This window comes from Zosterops lateralis (assembly GCF_965231275.1).
Source record: "Zosterops lateralis genome assembly, contig: SUPER_6_unloc_1, whole genome shotgun sequence".
Classification (NCBI taxonomy): Eukaryota; Metazoa; Chordata; class Aves; order Passeriformes; family Zosteropidae; genus Zosterops; species Zosterops lateralis.
The window spans coordinates 3,016,489-3,037,289 of NW_028154616.1; the positions used below are offsets into that span (position 1 = coordinate 3,016,489).

At 41.1% G+C, this 20,801-nt stretch overlaps 1 protein-coding gene across 1 annotated transcript in view; it reads left to right on the forward strand.

Annotated features, from left to right (window-relative positions):
- The window catches only part of KIAA1549L (KIAA1549 like), a gene marked incomplete at both ends in the record, with an annotated part of 129,310 nt that overhangs the window by 90,711 nt on the left and 17,798 nt on the right, over window positions 1-20,801 (forward strand). Inside the window, 4 exons of the mRNA XM_083885371.1 lie at window positions 545-672; window positions 9,138-9,316; window positions 10,876-11,093; window positions 15,730-15,859. Of these exons, the coding sequence (XP_083741497.1) occupies window positions 545-672; window positions 9,138-9,316; window positions 10,876-11,093; window positions 15,730-15,859 (655 nt within the window). The remainder of the gene's footprint in view (window positions 1-544; window positions 673-9,137; window positions 9,317-10,875; window positions 11,094-15,729; window positions 15,860-20,801) is intronic.

The window sequence follows — 20,801 nt, forward strand, 5'->3', positions numbered from 1 at the left end:
GCATTTTCTGAGGGGTTTCAGCCAATGAGGGTGCTGGTTAAAGTGGGGTATGTGCCAAAAGGAGAAAAGGAGAATTGTCTTATCACTTTGTGCGTGCATATGTGCAGAGTGAGTGTATTTTGCATTGTGGCTGACAACAGTTGACTGTAAATGCAGGCTAAATAATAGAGGAGTTGGTTTAGCCATACATCCTGAAACAAAGGTCTACTTTATTTTGTCTGGGTTAATGACACTGAATTGACAATGGGACTTTTTGTCCTTGGTTGGTGACACTTTTATCATCGTGGGGCTTGTGCATGAGGAGCAGTTGCATTCCAAGCCACCCATCAGCCCTGAACTAATTGAGAAAATCCTGTTCACCTCCCATCACTCTGCTCCTACCTTTACTGTGTTGCTGTGTGCTGTTTCTATCCTGCCTCCCTATGGTACCAACCCGGTCGTTGCAAACCCAAGCAATGCGAACCGTGCAAATGAAATAACCTTGAAACGAGGTTTGGGAGGAGGAAGAACTCACGTCCTGCCTTGTTGCTATGGTTACTTGCAGCCAGTCCCCGAGTCAAAACGGCTCCATCCTCAGCAATGGGTCGGGAAAGCCCAGCTCTGGCCGGAGCTCCCTGCAGAAAGTGATGGCACCGCAGAAAGCGGCCAAGGACGAGGGGAGGAAAAGGAACGGTGAGAAGTGTTCGCTGTGCTTGCTCCCACTGCCACCACCAGGGACCTTGGAACAGAGTCCCTGGACCCCCAGCAGTCCTTGGGCATTTTGTGTGGCTTGTTTGTGGGGTTTTCTCCTCCCCCTTTACTGCTTTAACTGCTTCTCCAGATCCCATAAAACATTGTGGTGTTTGCCTTTGCAAGTTTTCTTGCTCTTTTGTTTTTCCCCCTTTTTTATTTTTCCTTGGAATACCAGTAAACTAATGAAGACATGATGCTTCTTAGTAAGGTTTACAGCTTTTTTGTTGTTGTTGTTGTATAGATCCCCAAGATATTAATTTCCTGCTGTTAAGCTGGCCCAAATCTGATGAAGACAAATTAATTAGATAAAAAGTAATCTGAGATAGTGTGAAACATCCAGTGCTCTCTGTTTCCTCACACATCCTTGGCACACCTGTTTGTCATTAACACTTACTCTCAGCTTTTCCTGATGCACCTGGGATGACATGCTGGATGTTTCTTACAAGACCTTGGTTGATGGTGGTGACCTTGTGACCTTGTCACCCTTGTGACCTTGGGATGTCATGCTGGATGTTTCTTAAAAGACCTTGGTTGATGGTGGCGACTTTGTGACCTGAAATGTATCAGGAACAGCTGATGAGAGAAGTACCCAACCCCCTTTCTTCCTTGCTTTTCTTCTCTCTGCTTATTTTTCCTGAGTTATAGCTTTGTTCCCATATCTGTGTTTTCCTTTTGAATAGAAAACTGGCTAACAGATTCTAGGTTTCAATGAGGTTAATTATTTTTTCACCATATCAAATGTAGCTCATTTTACAGGACAACAATATTTATGTTTTCCACAGTTAAAAGCTGTAATTTATGGTGTCTTTTTTCTTGCCCACCTAGGAAATCCAATATTCAAACCAGTTCCAAGTGCTGTTTACATGGGTAGACAAAATAATTTAGTTGAAGGTATTTTTTGTTTTGTTAGGTTTTACATCTTCAAAGAAAATTGGTAAGAACTCAGTTTTGGTTGTTTTTTTAAAAGAACTGACTAGCACCTAACATCTCTACTTCTGATCTGGGCTATAGTGCATTTCTAGAACATACACATGCTACCTAAATATACCTCTGAATGTAGTAGAAGGAAATAGTGACCCTTTATTTTAAATCTTAATTTCATTAGAATCTAGGAGGAACCTGTGCACCAGACACCTCATCTGCAGAGCCCTCTTGGTAGAGACTTCAGCTCCTCCTGGAGGAACTCTCTTCACTCAGCTGCCATGGCCCTAAAAAGGGTCATCTGGCACAGATATGAAAGGGAATAAATACCTTGTTCCCTGGTAGAGAGATGGGAAACTTTTAGCTGTAGACGTATTTTTAAGGTATGTTTAGGAGAGTTTCCTCAAACAACCTTTCAGAACAGCTTCTGATAAGAAGGATGTGCTCACAGCAGATTAAATGACCTCCCTTTGTCAGAATTAATGGAGTTTGGACTTGTGTGATCATGAATGTCTATTGAAATTGAAATTAAAAATCAGAACTTCAAGGCACCCATGGCCTCTCATCACAGAGCCTGCACTTTGCTCCCCCACACTGTGATTATGAACACCGTTGTCATCTCCGACACTTTGTCCTTTCTGCAGGGTTTTACCTTTGCCCAGAGTGTGGACCACCCACAGAAGGTGGTGTCTGTTTTTCCTTCCAGTTTCAGAAGGAAGCTGCTTTTTCTCCCAGCTGTTTGCCTGAGCCTGCTCCAGCTCCCCAGCCTGGCTCTTGGTTGGTGGCTCTTGCACGCACGTCGGCAAAAGCAGCAGCAGATTTTCTTCTCTCAGAAGCAGCATCTTCAAGCTGGAATGAATCCCTTGATGGTCACATGTCGGATCTGGGGACTCCAAGTCAGAGTGGCTCATTAGTTGCCATAGTTACAGACCAATTTTTAGATTCTATTTCATGCTGACGTTTAGTTACAGGGAGAAATGACAGAACTGGATGTTACCTCAGTACGTAAATTCTGTATGGCTTGTATCAAACTTGACTCCACATGGAGTGTGTCAGGGCTGTGAGTGAACAATGTGAAGCCAGCACACACTGACAGGCTTGGCTTCAAGACCTGATGCTTTGGAGGATCAGGAGAACTCTTCAGCTGAGCATTATTTCTGCAGAAAAAAAAAATCTACTTGAATCAAACATTGATAGGCTTTTGTAAGATAATGGCATGTCTTTTCTGGAAGAGCATTTCTTATTCTATTAATAGAAAGTTTTATTTCTAAAAGTTGATGAGGTCTACATTTGTTTACTTTAGGCACTTATAAAAAAACCTCAACATTTTAAAAAAATTGCCAGTTATGTATGTTAGAGGACTGAAATATAGATGAATCAGCCAGCAGAGGTACTGGCAGTTTCTGAGACTGGTTTATAAGAGAATGTGCTAGAGAAAAACAGGATATTAATGGTTCTGCCCATCGTTTATCAGGCCAAACATAATTCAGGGAGAAGCAAATGGCTGAACCCACTCAGACCTAGAGAACTGAGCCAGCCCATAGTGCAACATTTCCTTTCACCAGCTCCTCACTAAATGAAGCCAATGAAATTGATGTAGGTTGTTTTTCAACCTTTAAGTGCTTGATCTTGCAATCTTCCTATTAACATATTTGGAAGAGTGTGAGTGTTTGTTTCTTTTTTTAGAGAAAACCAAAACTTTTGATTTGCTATTAATTCTTAGTGAAGCATATGATTCCCCAACTTTTGGGCTAAGAACTTGTGTAGTTGAGCTCAGGTTTATACTTAAACCTCATCACCACAGGTGGAGATGTACAAGCAGCATTGCCAAGGAGTCAAACTCCCTTGTGTAAGAAACCTTCCCCAGCTGGATCAATTTCTCATTTTCCAATCATTTGGACATTGTCTTTGAAAACAGATGTAATTTTTCAGAAGTCATTCAGTCAAGGGCCTCACTACTTTTTAAAACACCACTCTCTAAGCCTATTCTTTCCTTTGTCCAGGCAAGAGCTGCCTACAGGAGCAAAGTAGCAGGGGAAAAAAAAAACCTTGTCTGTGTTATTGGTTTAGCTCAAATCAAAGGGATTTTTTGATGTAACTCAGCCAAGCTATGATACATTGCCTCCTTTATTCTACAGAAACGTGGGCCACTCTGTCTGATGTGGCAGCTCAGCATCAGAGCCTGTTTGTCTGAATTTCTGAGCAGTTGTCTGTGGTGACTCAAAAGAAAGGGAAATATAGTAACAGCAACATTGTCTTAGTGGCAGTGATGTAGCAGCTTGGACACAGAGCTGGCTGGGGGAGCTGGTGGATCCCAGCAAACATCCAGCACCCTTCTTCTGCCTTTTTTGTGCTGGGTGAAGTACAAAAATTGTCAGAATGGAGTGGGCTGCTTCCAGAAAGGGTCATGGCCAGCTGGGGCACATCTCTGGAGGTAAGATCCAGTCAGAAAGGAGCCCTGACAGCTGCATTGGTGCAGATTTGGAGTGAGATGATTCTCCTTCATGATGCCTATATCTTTAAAAAGCTAAGAAATCAGAGTGCTGGGAAGAATTTGTGGTGTAGAGAAAGAACCCTGCTCTTTTCATCATCCATTCCCTCATCCTGAAGCATTATTTTCATTTGCCCCCAAAAGAGTGTTAATTAGGGATTTCATCTGGCTCTTCACAGCAAACTCCTAGGCTGTTTTGGAGCAATTTACTACATTTAACCACAGGGGAGGATAAAAATCCCCAAGAATAAACAAAATCCACCTGTTTAGCTGAAATCCTGTGCATTGGTACTGGTTGCTATTGAACCTCCCAGTGGTATTGAAGCTCACAGAAGCTTTACACATTGATTCCCTTTTCTCCCAAGATTTCAGCTTATGTGACACAGACTAATTATTCCCCTTACTGTTTCCATTTCTTCCATTGCCCCTTTTTTTATTGTTTAATTGTCTTAAATAGTTGAAAGCACTGTGACCCTGCTAGCATCCTGCTGGTGACTGTGAACCCTGTTTTTTTTTTTTTTTTTTTTTCCTTCAGGCTTAATATAATTCAATATGATTTCTCTTTTTTTTTTTTTTTTTTTTTTTTTTTTTTTTTTTACCCTTTTTGGTTGCTGTTCTCCTGGCAGGAAAACACTGCATGCTGGGTTGCTAAGGTGCCTGTTGCAGCAGATCTCGGAGGGATCTGCAAATGGTCCCACAATGAAATATTTCTTTATTCACATTTGCCTTCCCCTCTGGATGACTTTTGCTCTGCCACTGATTGAGTGTGACAAGAGTTTTGATCCAAGCAGCAGTATAAAGAGCAAGTAGATGTCCATGTCATCAGACCCAGTGGCAGTCTGGATGGCTGAGGTTTTTCACTAATATGTCAGCACCGAAGAAGACGAATGTACAATTTTATTGTGCAAACAGAAAATTATTTCTGCAAAGGTTTTCAGAACTCTTGGGGCACCATTGCCTTAAAGAGGCTTCTGTTCTAGGCTGTCATATCTTCCCTGTCTTTTGTGTGTCCATCATCCTCATAAGTTAAATAATTTTCTTTTAATTAGTGAATGTACCTACTTATTACAGAAGTGTCAGGCAAGAAAAGGGGCTGGTGGATTAACTGGAAACATGATGAAATATGTGGTCTCTTTTTGAAAGACTTTGATGTTTAAAAAATGAAGCAGATGTGGTTGGAGAAAAAGACATAACCACAGAGAGAGAGCCTTACTCCTGCTTATGAGAACAGGAAACCTTCCCAGAAAGGGAACAAAACAAGCAGCTAAGGGACAAGTACTCACCCTGTGTACACAGTTTCATTGGAAACCTGCAAATACCACTTTGGAGATCTCCAATGGCCTGCCCAGGTGGCTCCTGCTTCAGGATTCAGGGTAAACCCAGGACTGCAACACCTCAGGCTGACCACCAAGCATTTAGCAGACTTTACACTAAGGGAGATACTGTCCAGGAGGAAACATGAGCTGCTTCCATTATTCTGTAAGCTGTCTGCTTCTGAAAATATAATACTGGTGATGTTTGTGAGAGGTTTAGCATTGCAGTGTCTCAGAGCTGGGTGTGATTGTGGAAGGGTGTGTGTGCGCACAAGTGTGTTTTCTGTTACACTGCAATACCTTGCAGAGAGGTGCTTCTGTCCTGGACAGGTTCAGATACTAATGTTGAGAAGCTTGGATTTAACTTAGAGGGCTATAAACTCCTTCAGAAACAGATGGATTTTTAATGCTTGAAGCTCAAGTTTGTATCTTTCTGGAGATAATCATCTGACCCATGGAATGACTTGGATGATACTGAAAAAAGTCTATTTTTTTTCTCCATATAGAGATTTTTCTCTAAAATGAAAATGAAAACTCCCCATTATTAAATCATGTTCAGGAGCCAGGATTTCTATTTGAATTACTGATACCTGTGATTTTTCCTAAGGAGCTGTTTTAGCTAGGTGACATTGCATGCTCTGTGTCAAACCGTGGGTATATTCTGTAGGTATGGTTACAGTGTTTGCCTTCCCTTTCATGTAAAATAAATCTTCAAAAATACTTCACTGAGTGATGTAAGAAAAGACAGAGCATGTCCACCTGCTTGCAGGTGTTTCCCAAGTTGTGGCTTTATGTCTTTTTCTCTATTGATGTAATTCTTTTTCCAAGGGCTTCCAAAATCGTTCAAATGGTTGCTTCTGAGCAGGACAGAAAAAAAAAATAAAATCTTTGTTTCAGGTGTTTGGCTGGAAGGTTACCTGATATAAATGTCTCTAGTTTTTTTTTTTTTTTTAAGTGCAAGTATTTCAGTCCTTTTTTCCTTTGGTCCAGGAGGGAGTGGGGAGGAAAGTCAAGGTAGAGGGGAAAGAGAAAGGAGACAAGGAATCTTCTGTGGCCCTCCTTGAAATCTTTGGCTGACAAATGCATAACTTTTTTTTTTTCCTTTTAATTACTCTAAATTATTAACTAGATAAAACCAGAATACTTCAAGTGTCTAATTGTCTTTTAACCGTTCAGAGCTGCAGTCCCAGAGCCCTTTTTTCCACGGGACTGGAAACGAGTGGGTAGCGCCACCTGCTGGCATTGCCGGCTGGAACAGTGCAGAGCTGCCTGGAGATGGGAGGACAGCATCCCTGGGGCAGATCTCACTCGTGTGGAGACAGAGCTCCAGGGATGCTCCTGATCCCCAGTGACTTTGTGCCACGCTGCTCTTCACTGCACCTGGCACTCGACAGGAATAAATGATTGCTCTGGGCAGATCTTCGTGTGCTGCAGTCACAGAGAGATTAGGAGGAGTGATGGGATCTCAGTGGATCATGAGGCATGAGATATCTAGCACGAGATATTTCAGAGATGGGGAATTGCTGTTAGGGAGTGATTAAGTTGGATTTTGCCCTTTTCTGCCACTGAGCTTCTGCGTCTTGCTTTGTGCTCACACAGACAGGGCAGGCATGAGTGGAACCACTCCACAATAGAGCTGGAATGCATATTTTTGAAACCAGAAATCTAGAACATCACCTTTGAACCGTGTTGTTAACTATAATAAGCAAGCTTGATTATTGTGAGTGACTGTAAAGAATGTGGGGGCAGTTTCCTGAAGTTTTCCATGCTGGCCAGTTGCTCACCCAGCTGAGGTGCTGGGATGGGTGCACTGGCCCAGGGAACAGATACACAGCAGAAACAAACACCTCTCCATCGTTTCTCTGAACTTCCTTTGGTTTGTTTTTCAAAGTTTGGAGGTTGTTGTGGTTCAGTCATGTCATGAATTGTTGCTGTAAATTCTCTTGGGAGGAGAGGGATAGGGGCAAATGATGAAATTCCCAGTGCTTGCTACGGTTCACTGCCAATGCAGATTAGAGCAGTGTGCCGGTGGCTGCAGATCACAGGCTCTCTTTATCACCTGCCAGTGAAAAAAAACCCTACTTCTAGATTATAAATTAACAAATGCTAAGATAAGGTGGAAGAAAATTCCAGTTTCTAGTCCCATTTGGTTCTCATTTCTATTCTGGTAGTGCTTGAGTTGTGTTCACCTTTGAGAGGGCTGATACTGTGGGTGCTCTGTGGTGTTAATGCTCCCCCATCAGAATTAGCTGTCATCTGTGCTTTCTGATTCTTTTCACCTTTAATTTTTCTTTCCTTTAATGCTGCTGTGGTGTCCTGGTGGCCCCTGGCAGTCCAGGTCACTGTCACTGAGCCGGGCTCATGAGCCACTCGTTGCGCTGAGCAAACACGTCTGGAGTGTTTGGACAACCCCAGGAGGGACAGGGGCATTCAAGACCCACTAAAGCCTCTGTGGTGTTTGGACAGTTCTGTGGAGCTGCAGGGACAATATTTAATGACACATCATGATTTAACCCATCTGTTGCTCAAAAGCTCAAGTGGTGCCAACTCCAGTCACACTGAGCACAGACAGAGATAATGAGCTTACTCAGTGGGTTCATATTTTATGTTACTGCTGTCAAATATTTTCTTTCCAAAATCATTGGCTGTCTAAACTGCTGAGTTTATACAAGTCCATTGTAATTTGTGCAGTGATTAAATATTAAACCAGAGTGTATTTTCAGAGGAAATAAATTTAGAGCAGACCACTTTGTTCTTTAGCAGAGGATCTCTGCTCCTGTCAGTTAGGAGATGGAGCAAGCATCCTTCTCTTTAATAGCATAATTATTCAAAAATGTTTGCAAGGATCTCTTTGTAGAATTTGTGCTCATGCTTTAGTGTCATTCTTTCACTTCAAAATGTGGGTAAGAGTTTTGAGATTCAACAGCTGAGAAAGTGGTGCAGGTTCGTGAAGAAAATTTGGAGGAGAAAGGGCCCAATTGCATGTGGAAGAATTATCCATTTATATAGAAATGTAAAACTGAAGATGCTTTGCCGTGCCATTTAATTTTAGACTTATGGAAGCCTTTTTCTGGCTCTTAAGAAACTTTAACAGTTTAACTTCACAGAGACCTGAGGTACTGCTTGCAAAACAAAAAATTAACATAAGATCAGACACCATCAGTTTCTTAAGCATTTTTAAGACACAGCAGAAAATTCTTTTATTTTAATAAAAATGCATTAATAAGCTTTGAAAAAGAAACCTACTTATTTTAGCAAATGTTGAGTTTGCCCTTGCAAACGTAAGACAGAAAAAAAGCTGCACTCTTGGGTGTGCTCAGGCACTGATGCCTTGGCACGTGGGCACCTGTGTGTTTCCATGTGAAACCCAGGAAAACATCTACTTTAACTTTCCCTGTCATTTTCATACAATTCCCTGTGTCATTCCTCTCCTTTTCTCCATCTCATTAGCTCAGGTTGGACATCAACCTTCTTTGGGGAAGCGACAGATAAGCCTTTGAATACATAATGTGTCCTGTGATCTGATGGGATGTTTTTCCCCGTGTAAAGGTCTCCCAGGCCTCCACCTTGAGTGCACTGAGCACATCATTAATCCAAAGCGTGTGCTTGCTGAATTTCCCCTTGAGCAGGCAGCAGGAATGTCTGTGTCTTTTGTGCTGAGTGAGTTTGATGTGCTCTAGTGGCCATGAGTGATGAAGAGGAGGGAGGGATTCTCTTTGACAACATGGCCAAGTCTGCCGTGGACCCCTTCGACACCTCCTCAGGCTCGGTGCAGCTCATCGCCATCAAACCCGTGCCCCTCCCTGCTGTCCATGCTGCTTCAGAGAGGAGCCAGGAGTCTGCCATCACCAATGGGGAGGTAAGGACTGCCTGATAAGTGTCTCCAGGTGTTTCCTTGGCTACAGCCACAAGTGGAATGCTCTCAAGCCTGTTAGAGTTGAGGGCTGCTAGGAGCTTCTCACCTTTACACTGTATGAAGTTCCATTAGCACTGTGGGCTCAGAGATCTGAGAGTTTAAGATCTGCTCTTTCACAATGCCTGCAACCTTGGAAGCGGCAATTTTCTATATTCCTACCTTTCCTGTGTGCTTCTCTCCTATTTAAAAAAGTGAGTCGTGAAAGCAGAAAGCAGAATAAGATCTTTTCCTGCAAGAATTTTGTGGCTGGGTATGAAAATAGGTATAGATCATCTGGGTGCCAAGCTGATCTTTCTGTACTGAGCAATATATCTCAATCAGAGTGAGAAGGGGTGCAGTGGGACCATGGCCTTGCTCTGCACTCCAGCCTGTGCACAGAGGGTACAACTGTTTTGAAGAAAAGTGTCTGCTCCAGATGCTGGCCAAAAAAGCATGCTTTGACTGCAATACTTATACTCATGTTTTGATGTAGATTTAATCAAGACCAGCCCATTTACAAAGGACTGAGGCTTTTAAGAGGTTGTTGAACATGATGGGAACAAGCCACAGAGGTGCCTTGTTTACAAACTCACACTGCAACAGTCATTTAAACAGCTAAAAAGAGTTTAAAAGCAGCCGGGAGGGCTGCTGCCAGAGATGCTGTAAAAGACAGTGTCATCAGAGGTCCCCTATGGGCCTGGATTATTGCAGCCTGTTGTGCTCCATTTCATACTTGTATTTTAGGTCCTGATGTGCCATGTAGCTTCCAAACTTGGAGAAAAGCTTATTTAGCTTTCAGCACCTCTTTTCTGTAAGGCAGCAGGATGACACTGCTGGTGCTCTGTGCACCCTTACACTCACACCTCCTCTAGTTCGAAAGGACCGTAGAATTTGGCTCTGGAAGCACAAAGCTCAAGTAAATTCCAGATTTCCAAGTAACTAGCAGTTTGAAGGAGGAGGGAAATTTTCTCAATCCTTAGGAGAAACCATGGCACTAAGCTGTACCAGGACAGACCAATCACTCCTTTTTTCAAGGTTCCTCTCTGATGGGACACCATGAGAGATTTGTAAGAAAGCATATAAACAAAAGAAACTTTTGATGACACTTTATGGAGCTCCTCCCCAGCCATCAGTGGTGACTTATTTAAGGTTCTGTGTAGTCAGGGGTGATGTCTCTGTAGCCCAGCAGAGTTTTCACAGGTAAGTTGTGCCCGTGGTGCCCCGAAGCATGTGCGGCGTTGGGTCACGGCAGTCGGCTGACACCAACCATGTCTTTTCCTTCAGTGGGTGTCTCTGAGTCATCGTTGTAATGGCACACAGTTTTTTTAGGCTAAAATTATTTAACCATCTGCCAAGCCATAAAAATGCAGCGACTCTGTTCACTTGCAGTTCCTGGCTGCTTGCAGATGGCACGGTGTGGTACAGAGGGATGACACACGTGGCGCATCAAACGTGCGCTGACAAGATCCTTTGGAGGTAGCCAGCCCACCAGAAGCCCTGAAAACATCTTCTTTGCCTTTTAGGTGAACAAGGCTTTGAAGCAGAAATCTGATATAGAGCACTACCGCAACAAGCTGCGCCTGAAAGCCAAGAGGAAAGGGTACTATGATTTCCCACAGGTTGATAACAGCAAGGCACTGACAGACAGAAAAAGGATGTATGAGAAAAACCAGAAAGAACTTGAGCACATTTTGGATCCAGATGCGGATGTCTCGTCTCCCTTTGCTGAGCCTAAGAACAGGTGAGAGTTTTTATTTGCAGTTCTTCATCTGGGAGGAGAGTTGCTGTCCTGGGAGTCAGAGGGGCCATTTTAATTAGCCAGGTGTTTGTTGTATGGTCACTGACCCCTTCTGCTTTGTGAAGAAAATTCATATAGCCCATGGAAAGCATGTCCTCAGGTAAAGCTGCAGTGTGGTTAAAAACAAACAAACAAATGGAAAGAAAAACAATAAGGGAAGGAAAAGTTCTTGTGAGTCATTCTCAAAGGTCAACAGAGAATGTGGTAGTAATGTTATTGGTGATACTCAGAGCAGACTTCAGGAAGGAAGTTAGCATCTGAATTGGTTCTTTCTCAAAATACAGTGATGTTACTGTATTGTCATTATTTTAATCTGAATATAACCATTGCAGTGGGCATGAGATAGCAGAACCAGTGTTTTGGTCATGTAAGTCCTGCAGAGATAGTATCTGTAAGGTGTTGTGCGTGTGCCTGCTATCAGTGATCCTCCTGTGCCTTTAACTGAGAAATTCATCATTTGCTCATCTGTCACGTGGAGCTGGCATGTTGTATAACATTACCACCAATGTTTGATTAACACTTCACTGTCTCCTGAGGATGGCATGCCAGTAGCATTCCAAATCCCATTTTAGAAATGAGGGGGAAGTGCAGGTGCTGACTGTGCCTGAGCTGCTGCCGTGGGTGGATGCTCTGTTGCTGGTGCTCTCTGAAACACAAACTGGCACATTGGGAAGAGCAGATCACACCAGTCCTACCCTGGGAACAGCACAGTGTGCAGATTCCTCTTCCTTGGAGGTTCTGGGAGTGTGAAGGGTGATAAGAGAGCGTGTTTGCCATTATTACACCTTGCACAGGAGGGCTCTGGTTCTTACTGTAATCAGGGACTAACATCAGTTGTTAGTTATTACCCATGAGAGTTGTTGTTACCCATGGTAGTTGTTATTACCCATGAGAGATAAAGGGATACTGAAGCACCTTTCCTCTGGAAATGGCCCTCATGCCTGGAGGTACAATCTTGCATCCCATCTCCTGGAAAGCTCAGACCAAAATATTCCTATGAGTGTAAATTGACTGCAATCAAAGCATGGCTAGTGACACTGGCATTGCACACAGTGCCACTGCAGCAACTATCCTCAGGGCACTGGCATGAAAAAGACTGTAATGGGAATTACAAAAGCTCTGTTGGCTTGGAATATGGGCAAAAGCTGAGATCAGATAAATTTCTGTAGGTCTAGAGTTCAGTGGCAGAGGGATACTGCCCTGGAAGAGCTGTTTGCCAGGGCTGCACTGGTCCATGGAGAGAAAAGATGCTGACTCAACCATGTGTTATGTTTTTGCTGGATGTCCTGGAGCACCAATTCCTTGTGCAGTTTTCCAATTTATTTCCAATTTATTTCCAATTTATTTATTTTATTATTTATTTTCCAATTTTTTCCCTCAACAAGGCTTCCCAGGGCTGCACTGGGAACCGTTGTTGAGAAATGCACTTAGTCCAGGGAACTGCAAAGTTCCCTCAACACATTGGTGTGGCTGCAACTGATTGGGGCATTAATTAGGAAGTTCATTATGTGTCACAGGTGATGTTTAAGGCATTAAACTGAAACTTTAACACAACCACACTTGGTGGCTTTTTGTCAAATACACTGATGTTTGTTTGCTCAGGTGAAAATGTGTGGGAAGATCCCACACATTTTTTTTTGTCCTGTATGTTTTCCAGTGTGTTGTGTAAATCTGTCAGAGTATTTGAGATCCCTGAGGTCCCTGGCATGATAGATACTGCTGGGAGGCAGGTGAAGATTCCTGTGGAGGAAAAATTCCAATGTATAGTTGCACCATAAAAGGCTGGCTGGTGGACTTGTTAAATATATTATCTGTATCCCTACATGAAGAGAGAGAACTGCTTCTGATGCACTTTCTGTGAAGACACAGAACACTTAACAAACTTTGTAGATGCTGCAGGTGTTTCCAAACAAATCAGTTTTGAATTCTGTGCTAAAATTTCCATACTAAGACCTGGAACTGAATTTGATATGCTGCAACACACGACAATTATTGTCGTTATTTTTCTAACAAAAATAAGATGGCTAAAATGTTACACTGCTGGAGGAAAACCTTGAAAAATGCTACAAGGTAATGTGGGATTTGTTTGTTGATAAATGAATCAATACAATTGCATTTCTGTTATGAAAGAAAATTCTTTTAAAAGCAATCTCGGTAAGCATATAATTGAAAAAAAAATCTTTTTCTGTTTTGAATCATTGTTGCAGCAATTAAAACTTGAAAAATTCCGATTTTTAAAATTATAGCACTAAAAACTAAGTCAAAGATTTCAAAGTTTCTAGGGAAGAAGTCTATTCTACTCTTTTCTAAGTCTCTAACTTAAGTCACATTGTTCTAACACTTCCAAAACATATCAGAAAATGGGGATGCAGCTGATTACTCAAGGCTACCTTTATATTTTGGATTAATTTTAAATTGTATTTAAAAGTGATTTACAAAGCATTGCTGCTCAATGATTTGATATTTTTTTCCGGAACAATGAGCTTTGTGCTCTAGATACCTTTCAGTCATCAATACCATAATCCTCATGTTTTAAAACATTCCAGCTGTGTTCCCAGAAGGCATTGCCTAATCCATTTGAAAGCCAGTAGCTCCTGTTCATACCTCCTTTCTCATTAGCAAAACTCTCTTAAATGAGGGAATTGGCAATCTCAAGGTAATTTTTAAGAGCCTACTGATGATATGGACTATTCTTGGATTTTCTTTAATAGTTTGGAATCAGGTCAAGAATCTGCTTGTTTTACAGAGCTGTATATCTGAATCCCTTAGAAAATATATCCTAATTGCCTCAACTAAGTATTTATGGACCTATTGTAATATATGTGAAATTTTAGTGACCTTTGATGTGAGAGGATGAAGATTGTCAGATCTGATTACCCTGTGCATAATCCCTGTTTTCTGGTAATATCAATGGTATAGTCAGAGAAAGATTACATGGGAAGAAAGAATTTATTCAATATTATTTTTGTAGGGGAAACTTCTTCCAAAAGCTCTGGTTGTCTTCTGCTTTGGCAGTGCATTTGGGACTTTCAGACATGAGCATGGGGATTTGGTGATCAAAGGTCACACAGAGAAGTTTTTGAAAATTGCCTTAAAACTAAGTACATCCCTGAGTAATTTATTTAATCAGAAGCATGAAATTGATGTTTTTTCCCCTACCTTTTATCCTGTCTGATCATGTAAATGTCCTACTTTCTGGATTTCTGCAAAGCAGTTGCTGCTGCTCTAATCTGTCACGGCAAAAAGTGCTGTTAACAAGATCTGGAATAACTGAAGAATTATTTATCAGTCAATTAATTTGGACTGTCTTGTCTGTTCATTTCATTGATGATTCTTGAGATGTTAAACCATGAAGTCACTTGAAAGTGTGACTTCAGACACAGTAGTGCAACTTGTCTTACTTCACTGTGAGCAGTGGCAGGTCCCCTGTGGAAAATAAGCAGCACAGAAATGTGTTTGATGACCTGATCTCATTTTAATATTCTGAATGGAGTAATTGCAGGAGGCAGAAAAATAGCCTGGCCAGGCAAAGATAACTTTGTATCAGGCTCTAGCAGTGTAATTACTGTGTTAATAAACAAAGCTGGCATGCCATTATTCCATCTGTTACTGATCTACTTCAGGAGCAGTGCTTCTCTGGAGTGTGCAACAAAATGAGTAATGGCCAGATACAGTGTGAGAACAGCTCATAAACTCTGCTGCTGTAGAAGAAGCCTTCTGAAAAGATGCAGCTTGATGAAGCATAAAGTTCCTGTACCACCATTTGGCAAAAACCCTCCTGCAGATATGTACAGATATGCTCTGCATTTCACAGAGGGATGCTGCATTGGGTTTTGTATAACCAGCAACAAGGGAAGAAATGGTTTTGCTGGAGAGATTACTGGGTATTTTGGAAATTCAGTTTTGTTCTCCCTTTCTATTGCATTTGTTTCCCCTTGGTTTGCTTCCCCTGGGCACAGAGGAAGCTCAGTGCCCAGGGATGAGCAGCACTTTGTCCCAGTGAAGCAGCTGAATCCCAGGAAGCACAGCTCTCTGAGAAAGCTGTGGCCAGTTACCAAACTGGTTATTTAAAACCAGCATCTTGCAAGCAGTTTCCTCCCACTGCTGTGTCTCTTCCTGTTCCCTTTACTGGGGGTTTGATTCAGTGGAGTGTTTTTCTGCTTCTCTCTCCTTGCTCAGGATCAGCAACCAAAATCTCTGCTGCCCATCTGTGTGTGTGGGAGATCCTGTTTTTTTTTTTTTCATTTTTAAATTTTTTTAAAATTAATTTGAATCATATCAGCTGAAGTTAAAAGGGTCCTGATATCTTCTTAAAACATATTTCATCTGATAAGCTCCCACATACAATGTCTGTGCTTTTTACATAACTTTTATTTTCCTTAAACTGTAAAAAAACAATTAATTGCCTCTTAATAAAGTTACCAGTTTCTAGCATTTCATATATGTAGAGAGAATATCCTGTAACAAAGTGGCATTTTTATCAGCATCATAATTTTAGAATAAAGGTGAGTATTCACAATTTCTGCCTGTCGCTAATTTTTGTTTTCATTTCACTGCTTTCTCATTTCGTGTTTTCTAGGCAGCCACTGAAGAACTCGGTGTACAGGAGCAGGCAGTCCCTGAACAGCCCCAGCCCTGGGGAAACTGAGATGGATCTTCTGGTGACTCGAGAAAGGCCCAGACGTGGCATCAGGAACAGTGGATATGATGTAAGTTTATTGCTAGAGGCAGTGAAATTTTATCAGCAAAGTTTTAACTTGCTCCTACAGCTCCTCAACCCAGGGAACTATTGGTAAACCACCAGACAGACTGCCATGAGATATTTAGTGTTGCAGGAGTTCATGTGCACTCAGCATCCTGGAAAAAGCTCTGACTCTTTCATGTACTTTATCACTCTGCATCATTTTACAGTCTGAAATGCAAACAAAACGTTTACCCAAACCCCTTTATTTGCCAAAGTATTAAATCTTGAATTTAAATAGTTCTTCTAAATGTGTGGCTGTTTGACAGTGAGCTTTCTTCTTTCTTCATTGCAATTAAAATCCTCTGTTTGTTCTGAGGAACAGCCTGGAGCTGCTGTCTTGATTCAGAAAAATGAACAGCCAGTTTGTGGGATTTTCACCTAAGTCCCAATGTCAGTGTTTTGTGGAAGTCCCCTGGGGACAGGTGTTGTCTTGTTGCTCCCATCAGAGTTGGGAGAGTTTTGTGTAGGTAAATGTCAAACCCAGCCAGAGGAGATGCTGCTTTATGGTCCAAGGAGCTCATGCAGCCAGCACAAAGCAGAGGGGTTGTCTTGTGCAGTCTGAACAAACACTGGGTGTAAGCTGACACTGTGTGAACCCAGAAGGAGGATTAAAAATAACCCCCACACTGGGGCAATGTTGAATTTTTCAATCCTTTGTCATGTGTACAAACTACTGTAGCTCAGACAGCCCTGAAGATCAGTCCCTTAGAGAGGGTCTAAACCATTCTGGAAAACAAAGAAGTCCAGCTGTGGTTGCCCATTCTCTAAACATTGTAGGTGAAAAACTTTTTTTTTGGGGGTGGGGGGGGGTGTGATGGTGTTTCATTCTCAACCCTCTCTCTACGAAGATTGTGTTTTTAGTAAGGTGAAAGAAAGTACCGAAGTTGGGGGGATGTGTTCAGGAAAGTTTAAACCTTTTACAAAAATCTTCAAGGATCTTGTAGTTGTCAGATTTCTGAAATGATTCCTTGCATTTGGACACTTCCCATCACACTGCAGGGGTCATGTAAGGCTAACTGATGTGAGTGGGCTGACTGGTACACTGCCTCCTGAGGAATTAGGATGTCAATACTATGCTAATAAAAGCTAGTTTTTCACAGGGGATATTTCCCTGGAAATCAGTGTTGAAAACATTCTGGGAGCAGGCACAGCAGCAGATTTTAAAAATGTATCACAAGATATTGTGCATGCTATATATGAAGCATATTTTAAGGAAAATTTGTTAAAACCCTTGAAAGTAATGAGCTTATGCAGATTCTGAAGTGTCCTCAGAGTATTTATAAATACTGAGATGTGTGCACATCACAGAAAAAATTGCTTTTGCCTTGCCTTTGGCACTGCAGTTGGGTGACCTGCCCCTGGCACTGTGCTTCACTGATAGGTTACATAAAATCCCTCTGCCCAATGCACTGCAGATTCACTGCAGTGCACCTCTCCCAGCCCTGAATGCGTTTTGAAAGCACAGAAATGCTGCTGGGAAAATGGGCCAGGATGTTGAAATGTAGCTGAGGCGGAGCCTGCAGTGTAGGCTGGTCCCCTGCTCCTGCTGGAGGCTCCTCGGGGCTGTGTCTGACAGGCTTTGTCTCCCAGGATACCCACGGGTGGGCACTGGTGCCTGCATCCATGGAATTCATGGATCTCACCCACTAACCACCTCTGGAAATGGGTGAGAAAGGGCTGGTCTGGGTGCTGACACCACTCTGAGTGGCCCTTTCTGTTTCTGACAGCAACATCTGTACCTGTAGCCATTTTTGACATCTGATTTGTCATGTTAAATGTTCCAGCCCTCTCAGGCTGCTGCTAACCTCTCCCTCCCAAGCATGTTGTTTAGCAGTAAGTCCTGCCAAAGAATAGTGAAATTTGCATTTTATAAGCAGTGCCAAATAATTCAATTTATGAATCAAATGGTTTGTATTGCCTTCATGCTGTGAGGGATTTTTTGCAGCATAAAAAATTGTGGGGGGAATTGCAGCTGTTACCAGTACACCCAGGTTATGTGTTGAGGTTTTTCTTCCCAACAATAATAATGCTTTTATTTTTAAAGAAGAGGGCTTGAGATCTCCCAGATTCTTTGAGAAAACTCCTTAAGGATTCCTCACTCATGTGCACAACCACGAGGTTTCCTTTCAATAAGGAATTTCTAAATGGTTTTCTAAAATACTTCATTCATACTTTTCTAAAAATACTTCATCCTCTATAATTATTTTTTGTGATGATTCTCTGAACGATGGTTCTGTTTCTCAGAGCTAAAAACTGGTAAAGTTACAATATTTTACATTTCTCCATATGGAATATGTAGCTTTTAATATTATTTTGGAGTGTACATTCTACTATTCAAATAATATACCGAGAACATCGATATTCTCAGTGTATTATTTGCCTTTATAGTGTCTTCTATAAATGAATTATTATCGAACAGTTCCTAGCTTTCCATTTTAAAGAATCCCAACAGGTTTTTACTATTGTCACCTTCAACTAGGAATTGGATTAAGGAGACTTTAATTAATATGTTTCTTATTTTCAACAAGTTCTTGAACAACTGTGTGTAGAGTAAATGCCATAACAAAAGACTCTAGAACTTCTAGATTGCTCTAATCAGATTTATACAGAGTAGAAAATATTTAGGCTGCTTTTGGTTTAAAAGGAAGAAAATTACCATATTATACATGCCTAAGAGATCAGTATACAAAAGAATTCATGAGTATAATTTTGTTGATATAGCTAAATTAATGCAATGCATCCCAAATCTTATAGATTAATGTTCACATAAAGAACTTTACTGATAATTTTGCAGCAGCAGAATTATTCCAGAGGTATAGAAAACCTGTCTCTCACTGCAGGGTTTTGTTTGCTTCCTTCATGTACCTCTAGTTCCTTCTATTATAAAGTAACTGCATATGTTTTTATGTAATGGTTGCATTAATGTATAGTGGCCTCTATTTATGACAGCTACATGTTTCAGTTGATAGGATAGCAAATGGCATACCTCAGAAAGTGATAGGATGAATTAAAATAGATTTAAAAAAATGAGGAAATCTCCTCCAAAATCTTCATGTCAGCTTTTGTATTGATAAATCAGAGCTGCCTTGATGTTGGCTGCTAATATGCATCTTGTATACACGTGATGTATTTTAAACATTCAGTGGAGGTCTAATGGCTTCACCAGTGAGTTGTAGTAGAAAATCTGATTTATTTCACCATTGGGTACTAATAGGTCTGTGTGGGATTCCACTCACATTTTTTGCAGGCATGAGCAAATAGAAGAACCATGGTTATTAATCATCCAGTCAGGACATTATGATTTCAGAGGCTCTTTGGCTGCACTTACATAAACTACTATTGCATTTTATAGTCAGGCTGCTAAAATGTGTCTGACTTTTATATTATTTAGCAACACAAACAATAATGGGATCAAAATGCAGCAAGAAAATAAAGGGAAAGTGTATAACTGAAGATTTTCATTCCACAAGGTTTTTCCATTTAAGATTACTTGGTGCAGTTGCATTGTCCCTTTCCCAATCTGATGTGTGTACCACTTGGGAAACCTGAATTTGAGTTTGTGGTTTTGAATTAAGAGAATATACTTTATAACCATGACTATATAAATTATGGTTAAATGCTAATGCACAAATCATTAATTTTTATCTAAATTTTTCTCGTATTTTACTGCTGTATTTCCATTAAATACAAAATATAGCTATACTTTAAACAGCTATACTTTATACTTTCTTTTTTAAGAGAAAGCCAATTAATATTTTACTTAGGTTTATTATCAGTTTTCACTGGCAGTGTACATATTTTCTGAGTGGTTGATTACAGGAAGAAAACTAGTTTGATATTTCCTTTTGAAAAGGAAGAAATATGTATTATGATTGTCCTATATCTTGTAAAATCTTGGGAGCACAGTCACTTATTCAGGTGTGGAAAAGCATTATTACAGGGGAAAAAGTATGCCACACTAGGAACTACAGAACACTGACATGATGAGGATAGTGCTGGAATTTTTAACAAGAACATCCTGTTGTATTCTTTTATTTATGGCTATTTTAAACACTAGCACAGCTTCTAACCACATGCTATATATAGAAGGAGGCACATATCCTATTGCTCATCCCAGTTATCCTGCCACAGTCCATGCATTTTACAGGTATTTAAAGAATTATAAGGAAGCACTTGCTGGTTTAAAACGTGTTTTTAAAACTCTGGGCTGTAAAACTTTCTGATCTCACAAAGTACAGAGTGGTATTCCACTTTCAACTTCTTGCCATGTGATGATTGTTTTCTGTCAGGGAGTTACAACCAAAAAAAAAATCAGGGAGTTGGTTTCTGTTTGCACTTGTCTGTACAGAAGGAATCACCCTAGGAGTAATCCTTTAAGCTAAGCTGCCCAAGCACTATCTGCTCATTGGAGAATGTGCTTCATTCCTTGTTCCCAGGGTTAACTTTGCATAAATACCTGGAATTCCTGTCTGGGCCCTGGGTAAGACCCCTGAGTGGTGTTCTCTGCAAGGGGCAGGTCTGAATTTGTGGTGTCATTGTTAGGATGTTCAGAGAAACTGCTAAACTTTAGTTCTTCAGAAATCTTAATGTGAGAGCATGAACAAAGGAATTTCAGTCTCTCTAGCTGTGATAAGCTGTCCCTTGTAAGGGGTCCTTCACAGTGATGGCACTATTTAGTGAACCGTACTCTTCCTGGTACAGTTGCACTGCCATTGTGTTGTGGTTTGAAAGCAAAACGAGTGAGAGGCTCCAAGTCAGAGATACAATTTAATAAGAAGAAAGGTAAAAAGGTAAAAATAAAATAAAATAAATGTGATAACACAAAGGACCACTGACAGAGTCAGAATACAACCTGAGCAGGATGGTGGAAACAGTCCAGATGAAGTGGTCTTCCTGAAGCAGTGATC